The 19809-nt window shown below is 42.1% G+C and overlaps 1 protein-coding gene across 11 annotated transcripts in view; it reads left to right on the forward strand.

Moving 5' to 3' along the window:
- The window catches only part of GALNT1 (polypeptide N-acetylgalactosaminyltransferase 1), a 193818-nt gene that overhangs the window by 123198 nt on the left and 50811 nt on the right, over positions 1-19809 (forward strand). For 10 of the 11 annotated variants that reach the window (XM_073332672.1, XM_073332679.1, XM_073332671.1 and 7 more), the window contains 3 exons: positions 10860-11067; positions 15344-15514; positions 18043-18160. In XM_073332672.1, the coding sequence (XP_073188773.1) occupies positions 10860-11067; positions 15344-15514; positions 18043-18160 (497 nt within the window). The remainder of the gene's footprint in view (positions 1-10859; positions 11068-15343; positions 15515-18042; positions 18161-19809) is intronic. The other variant, XM_073332681.1, reaches the window with a different exon arrangement.

The following is a 19809-nucleotide window of genomic DNA, read 5'->3' on the forward strand; positions in this document are numbered from 1 at the left end:
TATTGCCATAAGGCTGACCTACAGTTCTGTTTGTTTAATGTGTCTGGAGGGGTGCTATTAAATCGAGAGGAGTATATTTGGTTGTGATAAATTTGGCTTTTCATCTGAATTAATATTTTGTAAGCAGGGTTGTGTACTCAAACAAAATACCTTTTGTAAGATATTTTAGAGAGAAGTATTATGTATTCTTCAGTTGGTTTGTGCCACTCAGGTTATCCTTATTTTTCATTCTGTCCCTGTTAGAACATGTGAGCAAAAATGAAGTCTTTGATTTTTTCTGGAGAAGATAGAGATCTATTTAAAGTCTGTCCTGCTTGTAGGTTCTTTTGGTATAACACAGCTTTCAAGATCTGTCAAAATGCATTTCTACTTTTTTTCCTTCACTAGATTGTCACTGGAGGGTCAATTAGAGCTCATTCAGCCAAAGCAGCGGCAACAAATGGTAGTCACCCTCAGGTCAGCTCTGCCTCTTGAGATTTGCAAGACATCCGCTAAGAGTTCATGGCATATTTTGTGCAACATTACACTTCCCATATATTGCATAACCTAGTTCTTTTATACTGGTTCCTTTTTGTAGATTTACTTTCCTACACACGTAGTAAAACTCTCCCCTTTTATTCCAGACACTTAATGTAGCTATAGAATATATTACATTAGATTACTTATTTATACATATATAAGATAGACTTGAAATCTGCTAACTGTGAACACAGCCAGTTTGTGATCATGTGTTCCTACCACTGTTAATCATATTCTTTCTTCCCAGTTCCCTCAATTGTTTGTTCTCCCACTGGTTGCCACCCATCGTAAACTTAGCTCGTTCTTCAGGGTAAGAGACTATTCAGCCATGTGTGATTTGGTCCTTTGGCAGCTATTGTAAGACAAATGATCATTTTAATTCCGTAGGTGATTGATAGTCTGCTGGAGTTAGTTTATTGCGTTAGTTCTTCGAGAGAGGTATCCCTGTGGGTGCTCCACTCCAGGTGTTGGTGCGTTCGCTCGGAGATTTTTACAGCAGTACTTGTACCGGTCGTGCACGCGCAGAGCCTCTCTTCCTCCCTCTTCTCCTCCCCCCCGAGCGTACCTTAATAGTACACGTGCGCGACCCGTCTCCTCAGTTCCTTCTCCACCGTCCCCAAGCTGAGACTGAGCTCAGCAGACATGTTAGAAAACTTTCTCCCTTGTTACTTTTACCCTTTTTAGATAGTTTGTTACCAGTAGTGTTAGTTATTAGTGTTACCAGTGGTGTGTGTTAGTTTTCTCTTAAAATTCTTTGTTCCTGTCAACGCAGCCGCTTCCGACATGCCTGGCTCCCCAGGCTTTAAGCACTGTTGTAATTGTAAGGATGTCATTCCCCAAAAATGTGCCCACTGCAGTAAACTGAAGTCTAGGGCATGGAAAGACAGGCTAAAGCTGCTCCTGCTTCAAAAATCATTAGGGTCAGCTTCAGACCTGGGTGCTGATTCCAGCTCTGCTGCATGCCACAACAACTCCGCTTCAAAGAAGCTGAAGAAAACTTCAAAAAAAAATCACCTTCTGTCACACGCAAAGGGAACCTTGTGTGAGAAGGCTTCTCCAGGCAGGTCTACTGCCTCCCTCCCAGCACTTCCCCAGCTGAGCAGTTCTGACGCACTGGGCTCCTCCGGCACCGTGCAAAACCCACCTGCGGCACTCGCGCATAGCTCCGGTGCCAAGGGTTCAGGCTTCCAGTTGTCTGCCTCTCACATGGCACTGCAGTGGAAGTGGTGCCGACACATGCGGATGTCTGTATCACACACACACCCCTCTGCAGGCTATCACCGCTCTCCCGGCACTGGCACCTGCTGAGCTGGCCCGCAGCCAAACAACTTTAAAGACACCGGTGCAGAGGAACATTTCTTCCCAGCAGATTCCTCTTGCGCAGCCCTCACGACATAGAGGAGCTTCAGCACTGCAATTTACAGTCAGGTGACCTGCTGGTGTTACCCATTCTGCAGTCACCCCTAGTGAATGCCTGCTTATCTCCAAATGCTCAGCCAGGATCTGAACAGCCTTCCTCCAATGAGGAGGAAGCTAGACTGCAGGAGGATTTTTCGCCATATCAAGTGTCTCATCCTCAGATCCCAATTAATAGAGGTCATAGAAACATCACCTCATCCTATTCTCAGGATCCTGCCCTGTGATGTGTAAACCCCTGGATGGCACCATCTATGCCCTTCCCATCACAGTGGCAATATTGTGCCCCATGGGCACCCTATCCTCAAGACCACACTCGCTATGCCACCTCAACCAGGCCCGACACCTGCCCGTTACCGCAAGCTCACGAACCTGCCACTGATGCCAGACAGCACCATCACAAGTGTAGGATCAGGCACAACCTGTCTCTAACTCAGTAGACCCAGTTGTTACGACTGACAAAGCCCTACTTCCTACTTCTTCAGATGACTTTTCTAAATTTCAAGACCTTTTCAAGACAGTGGCCAGTGAACTAAGAATGAATCTGGAGGAGGTTCATGAACAGCAGCATAGTTAACGGATATCCTGCAGCCTTCGCCGCCTTCCGGAATTGTATTGCCAATCGACCCAGCTCTTCTGGAACTTGCCAAAGCCATCTGGCAGACTCCTGCTGCAAGCCTAACTACCTGTAAACGAGCAGACTGCAAGTACTTCATCCCTTCTAAGGGCTCTGAATTCCTTTTCACTCATCCAGCGCCTAATTTGCTGGTGGTAGACGCAGTCAACCGAAAGAACAAACACCATTATCCCCGTTCCAACCCAGCCGACAAAGACAGTAAGCGTTTAGATCTGCTTGGTCGTAAAGTATACGCATCTTGCACGCTTCAATTTTGAATTGCTAATTATACTGCCGTGCTGGCAAAATATGATCACAAAAATTACAACAAATTCATGGACTTTGAGGACATTCCAGAAGAAAAGAAACAATAATTTACTGCTTTAGTCTGAGGGACAAATCATATCACGTACCACTCTTTAAGTGGCCCTCGATGTGGCCAGTGCTGCAGCAAGATCCACCGCTACAGCAGTAGTCATGTGCCGAGGTTCGTGGCTCTTCTCCTCCTTCATTTCCTCGAGAGGTCCAGAGTACCATTGAAGACCTTCCATTCGTGGTCCAAACTCTTTGTCTACACAACGAAAGACGTCCTTTGCTCAGTGAAGGATTCAAGGGTAACTCTCTGGTCCTTAAGAATACAAACCCATACGACCAGAAGGCGACAATATAGATACCAATCTTACAAATGTCCATGCTACCCCACTTCCAGCACTTCCAGAGATCACACGAGCAACAGCAGCAATGCCAGAGACCCAGATACCAGCGTCGCCGCCCCAATTCCACAGCAGCGTCTCAACCCCTTCAGACTAACTAGCAGATTTGAAGCCTTGGTCGAGGGTTTTGAAAACCATGTTCCCACTTCAGCGCTTACACCGCCTGTCCCTATTTTTGGACACAGTCTACGACCATTCTTCCATCAGTGGCAGAACATTACCACTGACAAGTGGGTTTTAGAGGTCGTCACACTTGGCTATTCCATCCCCTTCCTATTCTTGCCTCCTACCTACCCCCTCACCCTACCCGTCCCTCTTTAGGGACCCTGACAAGCAACTGCTCCTCCAAGAGGTACAGCATCTCCTTCTATTGGGAGCAATGGAGCTTGTGCCCAAACGATACAGAGGGAAAGGGTTTTACTCCCATTATTTCTTAACAGAAAAGAAAACCAGGGGATGGCGACCGATCCTCGACCTCAGGCAGCTCAACAATTTTATCAAGAAGGAAAAGTTCAGAATGGTTATCCTCACCACCATAATCCCAGCTCTGGAGCAGGGTGATTGATTTTCAGCCCTCGACCTACAGGACACCTATTTTCATGTGACAATACATCCAGCCCACAGATGCTTCCTCCGTTTTACCCTCTGCTCGACACACTTTCAATACAGGGTACTATCCTTCGGCCTCTCCACTGCCCCCCATGCTTTTTCCAAGCTCCTGGCCATAGTTACTGCCCATCTCAGGAAGCAAAGAGTCATAATATTTCCTTACCTAGACGATTACTTCCTCAAAGCCTCAACGCTCAACAAAGTGCTTCGATTCACGCAACTCACCGTCGATTGCTTCTTATCCCTTGGCCTGCTAATAAACAAAGACAAATCCACATTAACTCCTACCCAGCACCTGGAGTTCATAGGAGCACACCTCGATTCCCGAACAGGACTGGCATCTCTTCCATCCGATCGCTTCAACACCATAAAGCGGCTGGCGGCAAAACTTTGCAACAGTCCTCAAGTCACCGCTCAAGATTGTTTGCAACTACTAGGTCACGTGGCCTTGTGCACTTTTGTGATCCAAAACGCATGACTCTACATGAGGTGCTTCCAAGCTTGTTTGGCCATGGTTTACAGACCCAATGTGCACGCCCTAAACAAACCTCTATCCATACCTTTCCAAGTTAAAGACTCCCACCTATGGTGGACAGTTCCCTCCAACATCTGCTCTGAAGTCCCCTTTCTCCGGGAGACTCCATCCATCATAATGGCTTCCGAATCATCCCTCACAGGCTGGGGTGCTCACATGTTACATCGCACAATCCGGGGCTATGGTCTTCAACTGAAATCTCCCTGTTCATAAACTTCCTAGAACTTCGAGCTATAAGCAATGCCTGCCGTTACTTCCTCCTGTTAATCCGGAACCAACATGTATGGATAATGCCAGACAACATTGCCTGCATGTTCTATGTAAACAGTCAGGGAGGAGCTCGCTCTCACTCGCTTTGCACAGAAGCCATGAAACTCTGGAACTGGTGCCTTGTGAGCAATATCTGGATATCCGCCGCCTACCTTCCCGAAACTATGAATACCACAGCGGACAAATTAAGCAGACGCTTTCCCTGGGACCATGAATGGGAGATGAACGAGATGATCATCACCAACGTATTCCGCATTTGGGGCTACCCAACCATAGACTTTTTTGCAACTGCGGAGAACACAAAATGCCCCGAATTTTGCTCCAGAGCAGGACTGGTCAAACACTCCCTGGGAGATGCGTTTATGATTCCATGGCACCAGAACTTACTCTATGCTTTTCCCCTGATCCCGATTCTCCTCAGAGTTCTGACAAAGATAGGAACAGATCATGCCACGGTGATCCTGATTGCCTCATCATGGCCCAGACAACCGTGGTTCCAATTCCTCACCAGAATTTCAACTTGCCCACCAGTTTCGTTGACTCTCAGTCCGAACCTCCTATCGCAGCAACATGGCCGATTTCTACACCCCAGCCTGTCCATGCTTCACCTCAATCTTGGTTCCTACATGGTTCTCCCAAAACTAACTAGCATGCTCTGAGGAAATTCTAAGAGTGCTCCTACATAGCAGAACACAACCTATTCGCACCACCTATCTCCAGAAGTGGAAGTGATTCACACTATGGTGCTCATCTGAACAACTGTCTCCTATGTCTGCACCTCTTCCTCTTATACTCGACTACCTGTTAGACCTCAGTCTGGCCTTTCTTTCAGCTCCATCAAAGTCCACCTAGCTGTTGTTACAACTTTCCACAACAAAATTGATACCTCTGTGTTTGCCCATCTGATCACTAAACGTTTTCTCAAAGGACTCCAATCCCTATACCCGGATGTTAGACCTCCTACCCCTCCGTGGGACCTTCACTTAGTATTATCTTGCTTAACTCAACAACCATTTTGAATCCCTAGCCACTTGCTTCCTCTTACACCTTTCTATGAAAACAGCATTCTTAGTGGCAATCACTTCTGCCAGATGGGCAGGAGAAATAGCAGCTCTCATGGCAGACCAGCATATACCTATTTTTTTTAAGGACAGAGTTACGCTTCGATTACACCCCAAATTTCTTCCAAAAATTCTTCCAAATTTCTTCCATTCGTCATTCCACATCAATGAACTTATACATCTGCCGACTTGCTTTTCTAAACCACATGCAAACTCTTTTGAATCCACAGTGCATACCCTAGATGTATGCAGGGCTTTGTCTTTCTATTTGAATAGAACCAAACCCTTTAGGAATTCTTCTAGATTCTGTCTCCATTGCAGAGCGGTCTAGGGGGACACCTATTTCTACCCAGAGACTTTCAAAATGGGTTTCTGACTGTATCTGACTCTCTTATCAGATACGGAAAGTTACTCCTTCAGCAGACATCAGAACTTACTCCACTAGATTGATGGCTACTTCTGTGGCTTTTCTATGCAAAGTTCCCCTGACTGACATCTGTAAAGCAGCCACTTAGTCTTCTGAACACGCTTTTGTTAAACACTATGCCCTTACTCAGGGCCCTCTCTCAGATACACGATTAGGCAGAGCTGTATTATCTACTGCATTTCTACCCAATCCGAAGTCTGTACCTCCTTGAGATACACTGCTTTTAAGTCACCTGGAGTGGAGCACCCACAGGGACATCTCTCTCTCGAAGAGGAGGTTACTCACCCTGTGCAGTAACTGACATTCCTTGAGATGAGTGTCCCTGTGGGTGTCCACTACCTGCTCTCCTCCCCTCTGCTTTGGAGTTGGGGTAGCCTCCGTTGCAGAGAAGGAACTGAGACCGGTCGTGCGTGCGTACTATTAAGGTACACTTTGGGGGTGGGGGGGAAGCTCTGCGCATGTGCAACCGGTACGAGTACTGCTGTAAAAATCTCCGAGCAAAGGCACAGGGACGCACCAACACCTGGAGTGGAGCACCCACAGGGACACTCATCTCAAAGAACATCAGTTACTGCACAGGGTGAGTAACCTCCTCTTCCTTTTCTTAAGGAGAGCTATTTGGTCGTTTGGCAGTTCAAATATTCATTTATGTTTAGGTGATTTTGCCTTTTATTTTAGCTGTGAGGAGTTGGTGATAAATTAATAGGAACACCTTAGGCAGAAACTGAAATTCTAAAGGAAGCAAAAATGAAATTAGTCATGTATTAAATCTACATGTGAGGAAATCCTCATAGATATTAGATATTTAGGTCAGAAGGGACCGTTATGATCATCGAGTCTGACCTCCTGCACAACACAGGCCACAGAATTTCACCCACCACTCCTGCGAAAAACCTCTCACCTATGTCTGAGCTATTAAAGTCCTCAAATCGTGGTTCAAAGACTTCAAGGAGCAGAGAATCCTCCTGCAAGTGACCCGTGCCCCATGCTACAGAGGAAGGCGAAAAACCTCCGGGGCCTCTTCCAATCTGCCTTGGAGGAAAATTCCTTTCTGACCCCAAATATGGTGATCAGCTAAACCCCTGAGCATATGGGCAAGATTCACCAGCCAGATACCCAGGAAAGAATTCTATGTAGTAACTCAGATCCCACCCCATGTAATATCCCATCACAGGCCATTGGGCCTATTTATCATGAATATTTAATTACCAAAACCATGTTATCCCATCCTACCATCTCCTCCATAAACTTATCAAGTTTAATCTTAAAGCCAGATAGATCTTTTGCCCCCACTGCTTCCCTTGGAAGTCTATTCCAAAACTTCACTCCTCTGATGGTTAGAAACCTTTGTTTAATTTCAAGTCTAAACTTCCTGGTGGCCAATTTATATCCATTTGTTCTTATGTCCACGTTGGTATTGAGCTTAAATAATTCTTCTCCGATATTTATCCCTCTGATATATTTATAGAGAGCAATCATATCTCTCCTCAACCTTCTTTTAGTTAGGCTAAACAAGCCAAGCTCCTTTGAGTCTCCTTTCATAAGACAAGTTTTCCATTCCTCGGATCATCCTAGTAGCCCTTCTCTGTACCTGTTCCAGTTTGAATTCATCCTTCTTAAACATGGGAGACCAGAACTGCACACAGTATTCCAGGTGAGGTTTCAACAGTGCCTTGTATAACTGTACTAAAACCTCCTTATCTGTACTGGAAATACCTCTCCTGGTGCATCCCAAGACTGCATTAGCTTTTTTCACAGCCATATCACATTGGCGGCTCATAGTCATCCTGTGATCAACCAATACTCCGAGGTCCTTTTCCTCCTCCGTTACTTCTAATTGCTGCATCCCCAGCTTATAACTAAAATTCTTATTAATCCCTAAATGAATGACCTTACACTTCTCACTATTAAATTTCATCCTATTACTATTACTCCAGTTTACAAGGTCATCCAGATCCTCCTGTAGGGTATCCCTGTCCTTCTCTAAATTGGCAATACCTCCCAGCTTTGTATCATCCACAAACTTTATTGGCACACTCCCACTTTTTGTGCCCAGGTCAGTAATAAAAAGATTAAATAAGATTGATCCCAAAACTGATCCTTGAGGAACTCCACTGGTAACCTCCCTCCAGCCTGACAGTTCACCTTTCAGTAGGACCTGTTGTAGTCTCCCCTTTAACCAATTCCTTATCCACCTTTCAATTTTCCTATTGATCCTCATCTTTTCCAATTTAACTAATAATTCCCCATGTGGCACGGTATCAAATGTATCAAATGCCTTACTAAAATCTAGGTAAATTAGATCCACTGCGTTTCCTTTGTCTAAAAAATCTGTTACTTTCTCAAAGAAGGAGATCAGGTTGGTTTGGCACGATCTACCTTTTGTAAAACCATGTTGTATTTTGTCCCATTTACCATTGACCTTAATGTCCTTAACTACCTTCTCCTTCAAAATTTTTTCCAAGACCTTGCATACTACAGATGTGAAACTAACAGGCCTATAGTTACCCAGATCACTTTTTTTTCCCCTTTCTTAAAAATAGGAACTCTGTTAGCAATTCTCCAATCATACGGTACAACCCCTGAGTTTACAGATTCATTAAAAATTCTTGCCAATGGGCTTGCAATTTCATGTGCCAATTCCTTTAATATTCTTGGATGAAGGTTATCTGGGCGCCCTGATTTAGTCCCATTAAGCTGTTCGAGTTTCACTTCTGCCTCAGATATGGTAATATCTACCTCCATATCCTCATTCCCATTTGTCATGCTACCATTACCTCTAGGATCCTAATTCTCCTTAATTATAGGACCACAGAATCCATACCGTCAAACTGTCTCATAGTCTGCTACTTTCTTCATTACTTTCTGGTAGTGAGGTGAATACCTCCCACCATAGATAGATAAGTAGGCTTTACAGAATTGTAATTTTTTACATAATTTTTATGGATAGTGTCAATTCTTTTTAAGCATTTCTTCGATTTTTATCTACTTAATTTAGCATAACTGTAAAAATTTATGGGGAGAATAGACAATGGGGTGGGTTCAGACACTGATGGTAGACACTGAGATTTTAAAAGTTTTATAACAGTGACAATTTTCAACATCACATATCAAAATATACCAAGTAAATAGTTGTAAATCCAAGCTATAAATTCTCAAGCAGCATTTTTGTTTATCTGTAAATATCAATTATCTATGCCAGGGGTTCTTAAACTTCATTGCACCGTAACCCCCTTCTGACAACAAAAATTACTACATGATCCCAAGAGTGGGGACTGAAGCATGAGCCCCGCTGCTACGGGCATGGGGTGCAAAGCCAAAGGGCTTCATGGGGGCGGGGGGGGGGGGCTGTAATATGAGCCCTACCATCCTGGGCTGCAGCTGAAGCCTGAGCCCTGGGCAGTGGGGCTTGGACTATGCCCCGGGCCCCAGCCAGTCTTAACACCAGCCCTGGTGATCCCTTTAAAATGGGGTCGCAACCCACTTTGCGGTCCCGGCCCACAGTTTGAGAACCTCTGATATATGGGAAAAAAAATTTCATTGGTTTGTGTGCATGCAGTGAAATTGACATTTACCAATAAAAATCTAATCCTTCCAAGACTGAGTCTGCAGCCACCTTGGCAGCCTGGGCCTATGTGGCTGCAGAGAAGATAACCAAGTTTTTGCAGCAGTAGACATATGTCATCTCAATTGATCCTAATGTAAGCATCTTACATTCCCCATCTCTTTCATGGTATGCAGTAAGAGAAGGGAATAAGGGAAAATGAGCAGGAAAAAGGAACAGAGAAACCAATGTGAATAAATGATGTCCCTTGTTTCATAGCTCAGTGTTTCACATTGTCTTTTGCTGAAGTATTGGGAGGTTGTTTCTTGCTGTGGTATTCTGAGGCTCCTTTCCCTGTAGCTTTCATATCCATTCTCAGAATACTACAATACTCAGCCATTTCTAGGCAAGTAAGACTTCATATCATCATCTCAATTTCTCTAGTTTCAATCTCCTAAAGGATTGGAAGTCCTAGAACTGTAGTCTCCATTATAGCATCTCAGAACAGTGGTATAACCTTACTGATAAATGCTGACAGCCAAATTATTTCACATAAAACTGTAGCCTCCCATTTAAAAATAATAATTTTCAAAGTGCTATTCACAGGTAGGCACACAATCACATCAACAGTTGAGAGCACAAATCTATGCAGGTTTGTAAATGAAACTATACAAATTCAAAGTGCAAAGCTAAGTATTAATATGCTAGTGGGAGGCATATTTGAAAGAGCAGCCTTAGGTTGAAGACTTAAAGAAAAATGATAAATGTCCTTTTGTAGATATGCAGCAGACGTTTTTAAAGTATTTTAACATCCAAGTCATGTGGCATGTTGTTAACATCTGAGACTTGTGGTGTTGCAGCTTATGGTCTGAGAAGTTGAGGACTCCCCTTTTACTGAACAGCTTGGTTTCTTTCCCAGTGATTGATCACTCATGTAGATTTCAGTATGATTGATCTTTTCTTCTTCTGTTTTTCTTTGTACCCTTAATGAGTTAGAAGTACTGCTAAAATGAGATTACTGTGTGTGCTTGTGAATCTGGACCACAGATTATACAGTTACATTGTACAGCTACAGAGCTACTGGAGCTAGTTATATCATTACCATGTTATCTTAATTCATATTTCTTATTGATTGGTCACATTTTGCAGACTTCCTGAAGAGACCCCTGGAAAACTATGTGAAAAAGTTAAAAGTACCAGTTTATGTGATTCGAATGGAGCAACGTTCTGGATTGATCAGAGCCAGGTTGAAGGGGGCTGCTGCTTCCAAAGGCCAGGTCATCACCTTCTTAGATGCTCATTGTGAATGTACAGTAGGATGGCTTGAACCTCTGTTGGCACGAATCAAAGTTGACAGGTAATTATCAATTTATTTGTTAATGTTCTACTTTTGTAAAGGTTAGTAAGGAATACTTTTACTGCAGATTTAACTTAGTTTATCAGCTTCAGCTGAACATATTGTTTAACCTACTTTGAAGTAGTGAATTAATTTTGTAATTTCCCAGAATTTCACAAATGTGTGATTAAAACTAGTGTTCATATGAAATGCTAATACGGGGGAGCTTTTAAAAAGCAAAACTTGCTGTTAAATTTAACTTGCATTCAAATGTAAGTTACATGTCCTGACTAAGCCTTGGTCTACAACTTATGTCAGTATGACTGCATCACTCAGGTTTGGAAAATGCACACACCTGAGCGACGCAATTATACCGACCGAACTCCTGATGTCAGTATAACTGCGTTGCTCAGTTCTCTCCCATCAGTATAGGTAGTGTCTTCACTAAGCAATGCAATGTGCACCACTGCAAGCCCTGAGTTAAATACTCACCCAGTCTAGTGAAAGAAACATAATAAAACTGAGAGTAACGTTCTGGAGCTCCTTCGCCTGCACCCACCTTCTCACCCACCTGGAAGAACAGCCTATGGGGAAGTTCTAAAAGATCATTCTGGTCACAACCTAACAAAAAGATGAGTGAGGGAGAGTGGTGTAGATACCTATATGAGCAAGATGTTGGTAGTGGGCTTTCCCTAGCTGACATTCATTAACTACTAATTGTCAGTTTCTGCTTGGTGTATTCAAAATAAAAGTGCTATTGAAGTGTTATATGTTAGGGTTGAGGTCCACTGGCATAATTGCAGGGGGAAGCTTTTAATGTTCTTGTTTACACAGTAGAGTTTAGTCATTGCTGGAAACAATTTAGTTTGAGAACTAAAGTTGTAAGAACAATTCACTATTACACTCCTATATGTTATAACAGCTCTCCTATCAAAACTCAATATTTTAAATGGTAATTAAAATGTTGAAGTTATACTTTATTGTTCTGGAGGTATAGTTTGGAAGTGAGAGGAGAGCCAGGTTTTTAATAAAAATGTTAACCTTCAAAGAATATACATATTAAAGGGATAGTAAGAAAAGATGAGCATTGTCTTGATTCAGATCTGGTAGTATTTCATAATATAGTTTGCTCATTAGACTAGTTACCAAGCGTAGCATAATCTCTCAAGTCATCTGGTGTCCTCTTGTTCGTCAATATCTTTTTTCAGAAAACACAAACACTTACACATAGCAAATATATTTATTAGGTAACTTTAGATTTCCCTGCTTTATTTACTATAAAGAACCATCAGAACCTTGAACTCGTGATAAACCAACTGGTTTCAAAAATTTAGTCAGTTCCACAGTTTTGGGGTTCTCATGGTTCCTTTGTATATATAAAGGCTATATTTAAAGTTATAAATCACCTGTGAATGAGTACTATACTGTAAAATAAGACAAGAACAAATGAATATAAATTCGCCATGAACAAATCCAGGGTGGAAATTTAAAAAGTTTCTAATAATCAGTGAGGTGAGGTTCTGGAACAGCCTCTCAATAAGAATTGTGGGGACAAACAATGTAATTAGTTTTAAGAGCGCTGGGCAAACTTATGAGTGCAATTGTATGATGGGGTAGCATGGAATGGTAGGGGACAGAGCTCAACAGCCCTGCGGCTCTCTTCCAGTTTGTCTTAAGTTCCTAAAGCTCATGTGTCAGGATTTCAGCTGGCCACTAACAGGTCAGGAAGGGATTTTTTTTCCCTTTACAATGTGTTCTTGGAGGTTTTTTATCTCCTTCTGAAGTATTGGGATGGCTACTGCTGGAGATGGGACAGTAACCAGAGTTGGCTAGGCCTCTGAGCATGCAGCCCGCGGGGTTCTTCCCTACGACCCACCAAACTCCCCGCAGCCCCCCATCCCCTCCCCAGCATGCCGTGTCCCCAGCCTACCTCTAGGCCAGGGGTGAGCAAACTCCGGCCCCTTAGGGCTTTGGATCCGGCCCTCGGATTTGCAAACTCCATGGTGCTGTGAGCCCCACGCCAGGAAGTAGCAGGCACCGCTTCCCTGCGACCCTGGGGGGCAGGGGGAGCAGAGAACTCAGTGAGCTGTTCTTGCCTATGGTTACCTCCCCTGAAGCTCCCATTGGCCGGGAACTGGGAACTGCGGCCAATGTGAGCTTTGGGGGAGGTACCCACAGGCAAGAACAGCTCATGGAGTTCTCTGCTCCCTCTCCCTCCGGCGTCGCAGGGACAGGGTGCTCACCACTTCCCAGAGCAGAGTGGCACTGGGCTGTGGCCAGGGCAGGCAGGGAGCCTAATCTGGCCCCGGTGCGCACCCCTGCCATCCCGGAGCCGCTCAAGGTAAGCGGCGCCAGGCCGGAATCCAGACCTCTCCTGCCCCCCAACCCCCTGCCACACCCCGCACTCCTCCTGCACCCCAACTCCCTGCCCTGAGCCCCCTGCTGCACCCCACGGGCAGGAGTGGGGGGCAGGGGCAGCGGGGGGGCAGATGATGTGGCCCTCCTGGTGATTCGAGTTTGAGACCCCTGTTCTAGTCTGTTGTGTGTTATAATACTTTGATCTCATTTCCATTGTTGGGTGTAATGTGTGAGTGACGTGTGTTGTTGGTGGCCTGTGATATACAGGAGTTCAGACTAGATCAGTGGGGGCAAGCTCCGGCACACAGGCCGCACGTGGCCCATCAGGGTAATCCACTGGCAGGCCACCAGACAGTTTATTTACATTTGCCCAGCCACCTGCAGTTCCCAGTGCCCGTGGTTCATCGTTCCCGGCCAATGGGACCTGCGGGAAGCAGCAGCCAGCATGTCCCTGTGGCCCGCACCGCTTCCCTCAGCTCCCATTAGCCAGGAATGATGAATCAAGGGCACTGGGAACTGAGGGTGGCTGGGCAAATGTAAACTGTCTGGTGGCCTGTTAGTGGATTACCCTGATGAGTCGCAGGTTGCCCACCATTGGACTAGATTATCTGGTGGTCCCTTCTGGCCTAAAACTCTATGACCTGGTTTTTGGGAAACTGTTTTCTAAAGTTACGATGATTATTTGAGCTACACTCATCTATATTGTAGTTGGAAATTGAGAAACTGGCTACTTTCTGCTGATACTTTTTTTCTGGTACATGCTATTAAGGCACACAAAACATTCTGCTAGTGTGAAAGAATTTCAGTTTGGTCGGGGGAGCAAAGAAAAGATGCAGGACTTATAAGGATGCTTTATGAAACGTCGTTTGTATATGTTAGTTCCATGCAGTACCCCTGCAGTTGTGGGGGCAGTTTATTAAAATAACCAGCCTAAATAATTTCTTGTGTGCTAGTGATGCAGATTTCAGTTTTGTGTTTAAAATAAACCTGGCTGGAGTAAATTACTGAGAGATAAATTTAACATCTAAATTATCAATACAAAAATGTGGTGCATTAACAACAATTTGCAAGAAATGAAGTTTTGTTGGGAACTCTATTGAGAGGAAATTACAGTATTTTACCCTTGAAGTCATTATTAAGTAATGTTTTTTCTTGTGAGATTATCATTGGATAAGTAGTGGTGCAGGTTGCACCACAGAAAGGCACCTGCGAATCATATCTTGATGTGACTTTCCAAGAAAGGTAATGTGACCACAGAGAGTTGTCAGAATGCATTTCCAAGAGTGTTAAGCAGATTACGATCTCAGAATTCACCTTCTAAAGAATAGGACAAAGGACGAGTGGTTTCTTCCTATTGAAGATCTCTACATGACATCAGTGTATTTGTTAACCAGAGTTGCTTCATTACATCCATTTGTCGATGTTATCTGAGTATTCCCCCAGAGCAAAGACCAAATTTTTACTTCAAAACATGTAAGATATCTTGAGCATACGTCTAGGGACCAAAAAGTTTTATAATCCTGGGTCACTGTGTGGCATTGGAAAGTCCTCATCACTTTACGCCTTAGTTTTCTTATGTGCAAGATGAGGATAATTACTCCTTATTGATTACTCCAGGAGTGTTTTGAGGAACGATAAGTTAATGTTTGTTTAGTTCTTTGAAGACGTAAAGCACTGTTAATGTTAAGTACATTAGTAATAATAAAAATTAAGCCATTACCATAACCAGGACAAATGTGCACTCTCCCTGGTAGGCAAATACCATTACAAATGGAATAGTAAAAACTCTTTTAATTTAGTAAAATGCCCATGCTTCCTGGCTAAAGGCTTCATGTTTACTGTAAGTTTGGAGGGATGCTTGTTCTATACAGTAGGTAAGAGACAAAAGACACAGCAGTTGGTCACTTTTACTAATAGGTTTTGGCACTTCTCTCTTCAGGAGAACAGTAGTGTGTCCTATCATTGATGTAATCAGTGATGACACCTTTGAATATATGGCAGGCTCTGATATGACCTATGGCGGATTCAACTGGAAGTTGAATTTCCGCTGGTATCCTGTTCCTCAGAGAGAAATGGACCGAAGGAAAGGTGATCGGACCCTTCCTGTCAGGTAAGGGGAATTGATTTTATTAGTTTAATTATCAAATACCTAAAATAATTCCTTATTATTTTGTGGTCTCCTTTCCAGATTAGTTTTTACATACGGTAGAACCTCAGAGTTACAGACACCACAGGAATGGAGGTTGTTTGTAACTCTGAAATGTTCCAGAGTAGCAGCCGTATTAGTCTGTATCCGCAAAAAGAAAAGGAGGACTTGTGGCACCTTAGAGACTAACAAATTTATTTGAGCATAAGCTTTCATGAGCTTATGCTCAGATAAATTTGTTAGTCTCTAAGGTGCCACAAGTCGTCCTTCTTTTTTCTGAAATGTTCGTAATTCTGAACAAAACGCAGCTCCAGCAGTTCACGCTCTGGGTCAGATTCCAGAGGCAGCTAGGCAACTTCCTTGTAGGGCAGCTTCTTTCCTTGGCCCACGCAAGCTTGTGTTTCCCTCCTGGTTAGGGGTGGGGATGGGGTGAAAACAGCACCCACAGCCTACAGGAAAGCAGCATAGACCCCAGTGCTACATCTGCTTTGGCTACCTTGGGCTGGCAGCAGCGGTTGATAGCTTTGCCCACGAATCTCAGCGTCTTCACTTTCTAGCTGTAAGTCGGGGTGAGGGTGGTGACAGGCAGCCCAGATGTGACCACCTTTAAGAACCAATACACAATATAGTATTTGCTGCTGCTTTTTTTTTTTTTTTTTTTTTGGGGTGGGGGGAGATCTCTTCTGCTGTCTAATTGGTTACTTCCGGTTTCATATGGTGTCTGGTTGCCACTCTATAACTCTGGTGTTCGTATCTTTGAGGTTCTACTGTCCAATAATTAGCGAGGTATGATTTATCAGCAGTTTGGCATGTTTAGAGTAATAGTATAGTATGAAGGCTGTATTGTGATGAGGAGATCTTGCTAAATGTTTTTAGATTAAACTAATAATGAAGGAAAAAACAGATTTCTTATAACTTTATTTTAAAACCTACCTAATGATTTATCAGTTTTAATAATCGAGAGTTTAAATGAACAAATGAGATCCCCACGTACTTCGTGAATAACGTACAGTTTTTTACTGATGTTTGCCTTTTTCTTTTCTTTTCTTTCTATCTTTTATTCTAGGAGGGGAAACATTTATGATTCAGTGATGTGACAGTTATACATTGATTTTATTTGTAATGAGATCTCTTTTTATTTAGATTGGGGAAGGTGATTGATTTTAGTGGTTTAAATTAAACATGAATACACTCAGGTTGTCTGTAGATCTCACCGTCTTGCCTGTATAGTACTTACTCTTGTGGTATCTACTTGTATTTTTACAGTCAGTGGCTCCGTTTTGAATTAAAACATGTCAGATACTACTAACAATAGATATGTGGAGGTAGCTGTTATCTTCTGTTCCATTATGAAGATTCAGAAACTTAAGAGCTCCTTTCCAGGGCTTGATTTTTTTTTTTAGGAATCTATATAAGTGTTGTGCGTGATGTATCTAGCTGTTTTGCATGCAATTGCTTGCAAAGTTTATTGCACCTACACTTAACTGCAGGTGCACAGTTGCTGTTTGTAAAAACTTAGTTCAAATCATTTCTGAATACATGAAATTGCTGATAGAAGTCATATGAAAGCATGCTGTCAATTTAATAGTCAAAGTCAAAGTACCCTACATACATACGAGATAAGAATACTGATTTTGTCATTAAAAAGCAAGTACATAATTGAAGTTTAGGAGATTTTGCAAATTGGTTAAGAAATAACTAGCACCCTTTTTTGAGAGACTTTTTAGTATCTGAAAAAGGGGTTGTAATGGAGCTCTATATGTATCCCTGATTACAGTGTTTGTTTCTGTGAACACTGTAATATATTGAAAGTAATCATGGCCAACAGTACTTGGACTGTGGTGCTTTCTTCTTGAGGAATGGTCTAAAGAAAACATGTTTTTTCTTCAGGAAATTAATGCCTTTTGTAAGGTACCAACCTTGGAGATAGAAGATTTCTATCTATCCTATGGGCATTAGCAGCTTATCATCCACTTCCTGTGTCCTGACCTATAAAGAGTAGTTTTAGGGAGGAAAGACTGACGTAAGCACTGGACCTCTTAAGTTGTCCCTCTGCTGAAACTCGCCAACATAGCGCTAATTCAGATGTCAGGTGGACATTTATTGACTAGGAACTAGATTAAAAATGCTAACTGAGTTTCACAGGCCACTACACCATTAGTTGGCAACAACTTTCAGTCATTGCAAACTGAGAGCTGCTTGAACAGTTGATGTGGAAGTGAAAGGTTTTGTATCACACCATTAATCTCATAGGCCATCCAGTCCTCCAGGAAATGGTTTAGTTACAGTGCAATAAGATACAGGTATGAAATAAAAGTAAGAAACAAAAGATTTGAAGGAAAGAGGCAAAGAATAAAAAGTAAACTAAGTAAAAAACCCAAAGATGCTTAAATGGTATGGAAAAGATGTGGTTTATACCTTTCTCTACATGTGTATTCAAAATGTCCAGTATTCTGCCTTTAAAGTGCCTTTACATATTTGTCTTCTTTCAGGACACCCACAATGGCAGGAGGCCTTTTTTCAATAGACAGGGATTACTTTCAGGAAATTGGAACATATGATGCTGGAATGGATATTTGGGGAGGAGAAAACCTAGAAATTTCTTTCAGGGTAAGCAGCAATTCCATTTGGTTCAGTGCTTTACTTCTTAATTTAGGACAGTTTAAGTTGTAAAAATGGTAACCTGTTGTGGTCCTTGTACCTTTATTATCCAAGCACAGATAGCAACTTAATTTCTGTGTAATTTCTGGTGCGAACCATTGAAAGTGCTATATTGTCAGAAAAGGAAAATGTCAAGTTTGCAGTCTACAGAGCCGTGAGACAAAAATGTTTGGACATAGAATTTTCATTTAAAGAAAAATAAGCATTTCAAAAATCAGCTAACATTTGCCTGTTTAGAAGCTCTGTTAGAGTAGCATCTTGGAGAGACATAAGCTAAGCTGACATCAGTGATGTGTGGCTTAACCTTCCAATAAAAGCTCGTATTTCCGTTATGAACCCTCTTTCAGTCATTTACAACTTAGTGGTTGCATCCTTTTATGGATGTGGGATCTACCTAGTATTGTCCATATTTCTGAAATACATTCCATGTTGGGTGACTACCAAATGATAATGTTCATCATTCCCTTCTTTGCTTTCAGCCAGAGTGTATGGGGGTTACTGCTATTATAGCTAAGTTAAACACATCAACAAGAATTTTAAGCTGCTATCTTTTGGGGCTCAGAGTAAAATTGAAAAGGTCTTCCAGACTAAGTTCACATAATCTTATCGAGAACAAAAACTTCTGGATCTTGTTACATTTTACAAAGAAATCTAGTAATAAAAAGGTGGATTGATTGATTTTAAATCAGCAAGTAAGAAACTCGATTTAAAAAAATCAATTTTAAACTTGTTTTGCATTTGTACATTTTTTTCTTTACAAAAGGTTAATTCTCATTGGTTGGCAACCATTAAAACATGTTAATTTGCAGCCAAATGTAACTTACTCTAAATTTGGTACTTCTCTTTTCGAAGTAGGATGATGTACTTTATTTGTTCACATTTATTTAATTATATCTTAATATATTATTTATTCAAATTCTTAATTTTTACTTTTTTGTTAGGTTAGAAAAGGCTGAATGACCTTTCTTATTTACTAGCTTAATTTTATAACTTGTGATTTGTGTCAAGCTGCATTAGGACAGAGTTCGGAATTCAATTAAAAATATACAAAACCCAGCATGTTAAAATTATTAGTTAAATAAAACTACCTTGATTGTGATGGATGCATAAGGAAAAGTTTCTCAAAACATGCTTTGCATTTAAAACTGATTTATAAAACAAAGGAAGTATTATCTGTAGTTAGGAAACTGAACTGATTTGTTTCTGGTCGTCATGTATTTCAGGATTTTAGAACTAGTGGATTTCATCCTCTCAACACTTTCCCTCTCCCCCTCCCCCCAATAGATTTGAAGGGGAAAACAAGCTTTCCTGCTTTTTCAACTCCCAATCTGTTTCTCAACTTTGTATGAACTAATCATTGAACTGAACTAGTTGAATAAATTTAAAATGAAGAAAATATTGTCTCTGCATCTGGAGAAGGTTATTGCTGTCAAAAGCTGGTTTAGCACTTCAGTAAAATCTAGTTTCAGGTGTTAAGCCAGTTCATTTCACCAGTTCAGTGTGGCTTGACTTTCTTTAAATCTTCAGCAGGAAACGTGTACTGCTTGAATATTTTATTTAATTTAAATTATTTTAATAGATATTAGTGAATTTAGGTC

This window comes from Lepidochelys kempii, chromosome 2 (assembly GCF_965140265.1).
Source record: "Lepidochelys kempii isolate rLepKem1 chromosome 2, rLepKem1.hap2, whole genome shotgun sequence".
Taxonomy (NCBI): Eukaryota; Metazoa; Chordata; order Testudines; family Cheloniidae; genus Lepidochelys; species Lepidochelys kempii.